The sequence below is a fragment of the Triticum dicoccoides genome, chromosome 6B (assembly GCF_002162155.2).
Source record: "Triticum dicoccoides isolate Atlit2015 ecotype Zavitan chromosome 6B, WEW_v2.0, whole genome shotgun sequence".
NCBI classification, from domain to species: Eukaryota; Viridiplantae; Streptophyta; class Magnoliopsida; order Poales; family Poaceae; genus Triticum; species Triticum dicoccoides.
Window position 1 is genome coordinate 662,203,317 of NC_041391.1, and position 10,562 is coordinate 662,213,878.

At 47.5% G+C, this 10,562-nt stretch overlaps 1 protein-coding gene across 1 annotated transcript; it reads left to right on the top strand.

Moving 5' to 3' along the window:
• Positions 1-8,082: 8,082 nt before the first annotated feature.
• On the top strand, positions 8,083-9,011 carry LOC119324969 (transcription factor IBH1-like 1). The gene has a single exon (XM_037598728.1). It carries the CDS (start codon positions 8,325-8,327, stop codon positions 8,793-8,795), a length of 471 nt encoding a protein of 156 aa, XP_037454625.1. The 5' UTR covers positions 8,083-8,324; the 3' UTR covers positions 8,796-9,011.
• The last annotated feature ends 1,551 nt before the right edge of the window (positions 9,012-10,562 follow it).

Genomic DNA, 10,562 nt, shown 5'->3' on the forward strand with positions numbered 1-10,562 from the left:
CGTATCCCTGGACCCCGCCTCGCCGCTATCTCCCCTGATCCCGAGCCCGCCCTCGTCGCCCCTACCTCCGTCGCCGAGCACCTCCCTGCCACCGTCTCTCCCTCTGTAAGCCCCCCACCCCTCCCCCTTCCCCTCTCTCTTTACTTAGTTAGTAGATGATTTTAGTAGTAGTAGATGTTAATTTAGGGTTCATAGATAATGATTTTTAGTAGTAGTGGATATTAATTAGTAGTAGTGATGGTAAACTAGTTGTATAATTAGCAGTAGTAGATGTTAATTAGTAGTAGATGTTAATTAGTAGTAGTAAATGTACTAGTTTCTTTCTATTTATAGTAAGTTTATATTTAGTAAGAATGAGTTGAATTAATAGAACTAGTTTAGTTTTAGTTGAACTAGTTTAGTTTTAGTTGAACTAGTTTAGTAAGTAAATTAATAACTAGTTGAACTACTTTATTTTTAAAAAGAACTAGTTTTTTTCTATTTATAGTAAGTTTATATTTAGTAAGAACTAGTTGAATTAATAGAACTAATTTAGTTTTAGTTCAACTAGTTTAGTTTTAGTTGAACTAGTTTAGTAAGTAAATTAATAACTAGTTGAACTACTTTATTTTTAGAAAGAACTAGTTTTTTTCTATTTATAGTAAGTTTATATTTAGTAAGAACTAGTTGAATTAATAGAACTAGTTGAACATGTCATATTTGTTGTTATTTTTTAGTTTAAGCAATTATTTCATGTTTTGGTTACATCTCCGAGTGGACTATGTTTTGCCGGAGTGTTGATTAATTTCTGTTCCGGCAAATTTCAGACGCTCGATATGTCCTTTTTTAGCAAAGGTCATGCCGGATTTTTCCGTGAATTCTGGCATGACTTATGCTAGAATATGTACACGTTTAATTTTTGAATTATGAACGTAGGAAATGTCGTACTCGGACGACGACAGTCTCCCAGGGGAGTGCAGCTGGTGCCATGACGATCGAGGTATGTGCGACAGGTTCGTTGAGCTGGATGAAGATCGGCGCTTCAGCATTAAGCTCGAGGAGACCTTCGATGTTGAAACGGTACGCAACAACGACAAGTGTTTTTTTTTGTAATTAAGCATGACTTCAACTATTTCAACGTCTAATTTTCATCTTTTACAATTCGACTAGCTTATCCCATCCCATGCAAGACGCTATGTCTTGGAGAGGAAGGGTTTTGAAGACCATAAAAATTTTGAAACAAAGAAAATACACCTAAAGACCCATCATGATATGAATTTTGAAGTAAATCTGTGCAATGCTCAGAGCGTAACCCATTTTGGTTGCCAAAATTGAGAAGCACTTTGCAAAATGTATGGTTTTTATGAGGGTATGATTGTCACCATGGATCTTGGTGATCCTGACATCGAGCAAGACAATATGGACATTTGGGTCTTTGTTGATACGCTTTCGATTGTACCGCTATGTGAGTTTCTCAAACATAGTTATTAACTAATTATATTGTTTATTTCAAAATAGTTGACAACTTATTTCCATTGACAGCTTATTTTAATTCTTCAAAGACTGTGCGGAAGATGGTAGACAAAACCCACTACATCGATGGTTCCGAATTAACTTATAAGGAGAAAAATCATCTGATCGTATTTTGTACTTCTTGAGGATTACAATAACTATTATCGAACTCCTCCAAATTATGGTGAATACGTGCCACTAGTGCACGTGTTGAACAACGGTAACTTCTCTGGAGATACCCTAGTAAGATTTTTTACTATTACGACATCCGTGCATCTTTTGCATACTTCTAAAACTAGTACATCATTGCTATACGCAGTTATTACTATGTTTTTCAACAGAAACTCCCGATGGATTGTGTGCCTCATCTGATATATCTGAATGGTCGCCTTACAGTTCTGAACATACTGCCAGGTAAATCTAGGGAGCTCACCTGTGCATATCGGATTTCTAAAACCGGTGAACACATGTTCATCAAAGAATGGAAGAAATGTATGGACATTCGCAAGAAGGTTCTTGAAAGTAACATTCAACGAAAGGCAAGAATTGGAGACAGGCTAATCTCCATTCTCCATAATGGAGAGTCAGGGGCTATCTTGTTTTTTGTTATTTTACCTTAGAAAATGTAGTAGGTCTTAATCGAATGTAGTAGGTCCTATGAGATACAATATGTTTATTATGTGGTAATGTGTTAGAGTTGATAATGAGGAGTACTTGTGATTACGACTAGTGACCAATTTGCTAAGTTGATCTTAAGGAGGTGTTATATGACAATGATGTATTATGATGATAAGTTGTTAATGATATGATGATGATGATGATATTATTATATCATTGGGTGAAAGAACCGCGGATTAGTTTCAAGTGGATGGACTAGTCCACGGTTATTTCATCCCGTGATGTAATAAATCATTATGATGTAAAAACAATCTCTAAATTCCTGTTGTATGAAAACTTATGTAAAGGTGTATGAATACAACATGAAATAAAAAAAGAAATAAAATACTAAATAATAGTAGTAGCGCGGGCAAGGAGAAGCGCTACTACTAATTACCAGTAGCGCTTTTCTGTAGAAGCGCTACTACTAAGTCAATTTAGGAGTAGCGTTGTCCTCAATTTCTGTCCTCCACATCCGTGTATCTCATATCCGATACTCTATATCCATACTAAAGCATGCAACATGAATAAAAAGTGCGTAGATCATCGCACAAACTATGAAACAGACATAGATATATGCACATTCCTATCATCAAAAGACCTCCAGCGGCTCTCAAAATGCTAATCAAAGTTCACATAATCTGCATACATGAGGGACAAGTTCTATATAGAGTACTAAATAGCAAGAAATTAACGACGAAGACAACGAAGATTCACCACTTCCTCGCCGGGCCTTTGCCCTTCCGTTCCTCGGCATAGCCGTAGGCGTCCACGATAGGTGGTGGATCGTCGGAGACATTGGAATCGGAGCCGTGGTCATCATCGTCGTCCGAAGAGGAATCGAAGATGACGATGAGGCCCTTCATCCGCCAGACAGCCCAGGGATATAACCATACTGGTGAACCTTGTTAACAAACCTCAGTGTATTGTCTCGTGCGAGTGATGAGTCTTCGGATGTAAACTATACATCTTGAATTATTCTAAAATTGATGTCCGTGAACATTTGGTATGTCCGACTTCACAAATACAATTAAAAATATGCGAAACATAATGAATGCGTTCCGCTTTATATGAAAAAATCATTCGGTTTACATGTAATTTATAGGGTTAGTTGAAATATGATTGAAATGTCTGCGACTATGGGTAGATGGCCAGCTTCCATATTAGTGTCCGCGGACCGGTCCTTTGGTCTGTGGACAAATGTGTTGCCATGTTTGGGGGTTAGTATTGGAGATGCCCGTCTGGCCACTAGGAGCATCTACAGGCGGGGTCACCAAATCCGACTCCTCAAATGCCCGTGGACACCCTAGACGCGTCCACGTGCAGTGATAGGGCACTCCTCAATTTCTGTCCTCCACATACGTGTATCTCATATCCAATACTCTATATCTATACTAAGCATGCAACATGAATAAAAAGTAGTGTGTAGATCATCGCACAAACTATGAAACAGACATAGATATGCACATTCCGATGCACATTCCGATCATCAAAAGACCTCCAGCGGCTCTCAAAATGCTAGTCAAGGTTCACATAATCCGCATACATGAGGGACAAGTTCTATATAGAGTACTAAATAGCAAGAAATGAATGACGGAGACAACAAAGATTCACCACTTCCTCATCAGGCCTTTGCCCTTCTGGTCCCCGGCATAGCCATAGGCTTCCACGACAGGTGGAGGATCGTCGGAGTCATCGGAATTGGAGCCGTGGCCGTCATCATCGTCCGAAGAGGAATCGAAGATGACGATGAGGCCCTTCATCCGCCGGACAGCCTGGTCCTGCTGCTGCTTGAGCTTGGCCACCCTCGCCGCCTCCGCTGCTGCCTCCGCCGACTCACACTCCGACTGCACAATGGCTAGCCGAAGCGCCTTGGCGTTCTTCCTCCAGAGCCGGCGAACGTCCATCTCGGCCCTTCTAATCAAACAATGGTAGACCCAAGCGAGGAGCCGCTCTTCCTTGCTGGGCTTCGCCGACAACCCGCGACGGCGGTGATTGGATTGCGCTGTCGCGTACCTCTCCCTTGCCCATTGTGTCTCATGGCGGGTGGCGCGCGCCTCCGATTCCGGCATGCGCGTCCACGGGGCCGGGCGGTGCGGGCACTTGCACCCATCGTTTCCCTTGCGGAGCTGTAGCCGGTGCGGGAAGGGGAGGACGGAGGGGCGACGCAGACTGAGCAACCCTTGCGGAGCTGCGCGTGGACCGGGAGGGGCTGGCTCCATCATCCGTGTTGCGCCGGCGGGGGACCGCGACAGGGTAGATCCGAAACTGGCCCACATTTTCACCTTGGACCGATCCGGTGCAATGCGAAGGGCCAACTCCTCGTCGACATCGAGGTCGGAGTTAGAGCGGCTGTCGAAGCTTGACATGCTCGCCGGAGTCTTCGGATTCGATCAAAAATCAAAGAAATCGATGGAGGGGAGAAGAGGGAACAGCGCGAGAGTGGGGAATGAAGTGAGCTAGGGTTCTTAATTGGGTTTTTTATGGGGACGGCATGGAGTTGGTGGTGCGTCGGGCTGACGTGAAGGACGCGCTCAGGCCGTCTCATATCCGTCCTACATTTGAATTGGATATGAGGGGCAACGGTCAATGACCGGTTCGTTCACCCGAACGTTTAAGGATGATTCAAGGTGCGCGGCTGTAGATGCTCTTGAAGATTTTCGTTACCGGCAGACCGGCACTGTACGCCCGTCCGTCGGGACAAACCAAAAAACACACCACATGCGCACCAACCAAGCGGAAGTTTCCGAGATCTTGCATCGGCGCCGGCCGTGCACTCGTACTACTACTCGATCAAAAAGTGAGCGCTAGCTCTCTCACTACATAGTACAACCTTTCTCCTTTTCGGCAACCAGCAACCTTTTCTGGTTTAGTACTCCTACCGGCAAATGAAAAGCGAATTATATGCATGACATGCACTTGCTTACCAGTAACATGCCTCAGTCACCTCTACTGGGAGACGATATAATTGCAAAAGGAAGTAATCTAACTAATTGATCGAGTGCTGTACCTTGGCCAGTACTCACATGCGTGCGGCCACCAAACGGCGTCGGCCGGCGCGCTCATAATTGGAGGGACTGCGCATGCCCGTGATCTCACTAGCTACACGTAACACTAACACGTGGGCAAAGCTCACCGGCTCAAATTTTCCAACGGCGCCGGTCCCGGCACGCCGATATCTGCACGCACGCATGTCTCGGGCGGACACAGACCCGCCTGTTCTGCCTGTAGATTCGCCAATAACTCGTACTACCACGAATTGGTGCATGCATGTAGGAGTATCTACGGACGATCAATCAAGTGAACAACTGTGCAGGTTAAGCCAAGAGACTGACCGTGCGCGGGCGCTGGGCCACTGGCCGGCCGACGCCAAGACTCCCGTGGAAGCATGCATGCGTGTATCTCACACAGCAATCATGGGTTCATGGCCATGGCACATACGTACGGCGCCGTGGTACGCGTCTCGACGACGGACAGAGATACATACGTACCTCTTGTGTTTGCCAATAATAGCTGTATCAACATTTGGTTTGTAAGTATTGGCGTTCAACGACAAGACCTTCATTTTTATGAACCACCTTGAAGGTCCGCAAAGCTGCATATCAACGATGAAGCCGCGTTGAGCTCGGATGAGGAGGTGATCCGTCATTCTTTTCTTCGGTGACTGTTGTGGTGGTGCCGGAGCCAGGTGACGGGCGTTGATGTCAAACTCAAAGATGTTCTGCTACCTTTTCAGTTTTGCCCTGTCGGTCCTTACGTGACTTGTACTTTGATCTTTATAAAGACTTGTACTTCGATTTTTATGATGTCAATAAGACACGTATTACCATGAAAATAAGTATTGGAGTACATATGGAACTGCAGACAATCAATCACATGAGCAGCTAACCCCATGTGCAAATTAAGCCTATAACTGCGGACAGAGATATACTACCACATGCATGTTCTGCCTGTAGATTCGCCTATAACTCGTAGTGCCAAGAATTGGTGCATGCATGTATCTACGGACGATCAATCAAGTGAACAACTGTGCAGGTTATGCCAAGACCACGAGACCGAGCGTGGGCGAGCGCCGGGCCACCGGCCGGCCGACGCCGAGATTCCCGTGGACGCATGCATGCACGTATCTCGCACAGCAATCATGGGTTCATGGCCGTATACGGACGCGGTCTCAGCTTGCTACTCAACGGCGCCGTGGTAGGCGTCTGGACGACGGACAAAGATACGTACGTATCACTTGTTGTTCTGCAATAAATGGTCGTGCATCAACATTTTGTTTGTATTGTATGTATTGTATGTATTGGCGTACATATGGAACTGCATGTGCAAAATGAGCAAGCAAGAGCATCTATAGTCGGCTTGGCAAATCCGACCCCTCAAACGCCCGCGAACGCGTCCACGGACAGTAACCAGTCACCCCTCAAAAAACGCATTCCATGTCCGGATACCTCAAATCCATATTATTACATGCAACGTACCGATCTTTGACCGGAACTCGTCCGCTTCCGCCCTGGCCATGTTCGGCAGCCGGCTGCGCTCCTCAGAGTGTTGGGCCGGTCGCCAACAAGGTAGGGTAGGGCATGGGACACGAGCTGGCTCACGGGACTCAAGGCCCTGCCGTCTCCCATGCCCTACTCTTTCTCGTCGGAGGCCGGAACCCAAACGGTGTCGGTCGATGTCCAATCGGTGATGGATCCGTCCAGGGACGAGCCGCCGACGTCCATCACGATGCGGTTGCGGCGACTGGACTGATGCGCCATACGGGGCGCCGGAGAATGCAACTCCGCCTCGCCGACGTCCGCCGCTGCCTCCCGCGCCCGGTGCCTTGAACGGCGTGCACGCCGCGCCATGGCCTCGTGGGACGATGGTGCGTCCCCAATATCGGCGCGCCATCGGAGGGGTTGCGCGTTCGGACGCCAGACGGGTCACATGGCCTATGGCGAGGCAGCTATGGCCGGCCTAGCGCCGGATCCATGCCCCATTTGGGCGGACGCAATGGATTTCCGATGGATAGAGTCCGAGTGCAACCGTCCACGGGCCTCCTCCCATGCGCGGCGGAGCGCAAGCTGTATGGCCATCTCCTCCTCGAGTCTGCTCGAGTTGACGAATCTGGAGGTGAAGGACTCGGATCCGCTGCCCGCCATGCCGGAGAGGACCAGAAGGAGCCAAAGACGAGTTTGGGTGGCGGAGGGGAGTGGAGGGGAGGAGAGTGGAGTGGCTAGAGTTTGGTCTGGCAAATGAATGGGAGAATTTTATGTGAGGTCGCGTGGACCAGCGTGGGCCGGGTCCGATGTGGCGGGCGTGTCCGGACGCGCCCGAACACCCCATATCCGCCTCATATTTGAACTGGATATGAGGGGTACTGGTCAGCACGGGCATTTGAGGCCGCTTGATGGACCCATTTGGGTCAAAAAATTGTGACCGGACAGTGACCAGACAGCTCCGCCCGGACATATAAGACGGGTTTAAAGGGTCCGGCTGTATATAGATGCTCTAAAGCATGTATTTCATCGGTTTCAAAATAAATGACTCAACTTTGAACGGGAGGGGAGTACTACTTAACGTCGTACGGCCCCGCGAGCACTGGTCCGCTCCGAGTCCCTGAGGTTCCCATGGACGCATGCATGCATGCATGTATCTGGCACAGTACACGCAGCGATCGTGTATGGCGTATACATCAGCCCGCAAGTGCACCACGTACGGAGGTCGTAACACGTCGCCGGGTGGTCGCTACTCCTACGTACGTGCGCCGAATGTGGACGATGTGGGGCCCTGGACCCTTTGCCTCTATCATGTGGCCATGTGCATGCACGTGCACTGTCCCCTCACCAACCAATCAAAGCCCCATCACACTGCACACATATGCACACACACATGAACACACGATCATGCATATCTCCTCTCCCTCTCCCCCCAACTCACACGCACCAAATATATCTCCTCCAAGGACAGCTCATTAGCGTCCATATATATATGTGTGTGCGTGCGTGCACTGATGCATACTACACACGATCGAGCTTGTACTCCGCATGACAAAAGCACCACACGTACGGCACACTACAGTTCACGCCAAGTTCGTGATAAGGTTTCTTGCTCCCTCATCATCATCGCCGGCGGTTTGTTGGTTGTAGCTACGTACCTTGGTGTCGTCTGTCTAGCAAGGTCCCTCCCTTGTCATGCAAGGCACGATGCAGTTCAAGCGGGCGTTGCTCAAGAGCCTGCTCCTGGGACTCCGGGAGCGTGGCGTCGCGTCGAGGGAGATGGGCTTCCTAGAGAGGAAGCGCGCCATCCGACGCGCCGCCGACGCCGCCCTCGCCTCGGCCCGGGGGGCCGACGCGACGCGCTGGAGCCAGGCGCTGGAGACGCAACGTCGGCCGTCGACGTGCAAGAGGATCTTGAGGAGGTGCCACCGGCCGAGGCCGAGGAAGGCCGGCACGGCGGCGAGGCCGTGGGGCTCGGCCGGCGTCGTCGCGAGGGCCATGGTGAGGAAGAGGACGCAGGTGTTGAAAGGTATCGTCCCGGGAGTGGAAGCCGTGGACGATGAGTGCACGCTGCTGGGCGAAGCCTTGGACTACGCCGTGTGCCTCAAGGCTCAGGTCGATGTAATGCAGCTTCTGGTGAGGGCTCTTCAAGCTCCGAAACAATAGCAAGGGGGTCTCTTTGCGTGTGCGGAGTTCGTGGAGATAATGCTTGTATTATAAGATACCAAAGCCTTCTCTACCTTCGTTCGTCAGCAACTCACAGCATGCAGTGTGAGGGTCAGCGATCATGGATCTGTAATATTTTTAGTATGCCAAATTGTCATGTAAAATATTATGTATATACACATCAATTGTCATTTTCATTATGAGCATATATTGGTCAAAAAGAAGTTAAAGGACCTGTTGCATGCACTCCAGTGAAACTGAAATTCTCCGTCAAAATGTGGAGTTTGTCCAATGGATAGAGTCGACCAAGATTTTGCTAATGTTCAAGTCGATGGTACTAATCATTTGGTAATCTTGATTCTCCCCATTCTTGTGCAAATCTCAATGTGGAGACTTGCATCTAATGGCTAGGGTGTCGACGTGGACATAAGAAAATCTTAGCCAACTTAGGTTTAGGAAAACCGAAAGCTATAACAAGTAATTTTTTCATGAATACGCAAGATTACATATCATTTCATTTGTAATTGAAGAATGAAGCAACTTCAGAACCACATACACAAGTTGGGGTGGCTACCAGCGCATGAGCATAACAGGGATAGGGATGCTCAGCCCTACAAGTACAAAGTCTACGTCTCCGCTAACATGAGTAGGTAATTATGCATGGATAAAACATCAATAGTCAAATTTAGAGAAAATTTACTTTGATCGATAAAACATGAATAGACAAATTTAGAGAATTTTTACTTTCATTCTAAGATGTTTCCTATTTCCTATCGAGTAGAGTCAACAATAGCTCGAGGAAACAGTTCACTATAACTATTGCTCTGTATGATTGACAGCAGTGTGGGTGCACATGCGTGTAGGCTCACATTACTTTTGATTAGACCAGAATAATATTTCATTCATAAAAAAAATGAAGACATGAAGATCTTTTTCAATCATATGTTTGCTCTGTTATCTGAAAACAAAAATCCAAGAGGGGACAAAGAGTTGTCGATCGTGTCCACATGGACAAAACAACAATTGTAATATGCGCCAGTCTCCTGACTTTCATATAGCTACCAAGTTGACCTTGGAGCATGCCATTCTTGATTTCGAGAGTCACAACGACATGTTTTTGGGAGTTACTATGTTTGTTTTTTTGCAAATGTTAGGGGTACTATTTAATAGTAATATTATGCTATTTCGGAAAAATATATGGGTCCTAAATTCGGAAACTATGAGAAGAGGATAAAGGCCATCATGTGAACCATGCCGCTTCGCCACCTCCATACTCAATGGGAGGCGACCACAGAGGCAAGCAGCGTTTTTGAACTTCAAACGTAGTGGAGCATTTTAGAGGTGGGTGATCCAAGAAAGGGTCGGTGCATGGCAGAGAGTGCATGGTAGGCCAACCCGACAAAAAAAAAAAACCACGAGGAGGCCAGGTGCCATGACATGATGTTCGGAAACACCGACAATGAATACGGGAGGGCCTTCCGCACTCGGTACATGCTAAGGTTTCGTTGGAACTTAATTTTCATCAAAATAGGATTTTTCAATTTCCATCGCGGGCCGTCTTCGAGGCTACCAAAAGCGTTGGATCCGAGCAAATAAAAAGGTCGGGAATTCTGTGCACAATGAGTTCTTTACCGAGCCACGGGTCGAGCCAAAAGAGGGTACCTTCTCTATCCCTATGGAGAAGTTGGTACCCAAGCGAATATCATGCATGACCAACTGGATGTATTTCCAGAAATGGGACCTCTCCTAGTAGTCACAGGCCACGAG

Bases quoted from the DNA above. Each gene is read 5' to 3' on its own strand.
- LOC119324969 (XM_037598728.1), top strand. From the start codon at position 8,325: ATGCAAGGCACGATGCAGTTCAAGCGGGCGTTGCTCAAGAGCCTGCTC.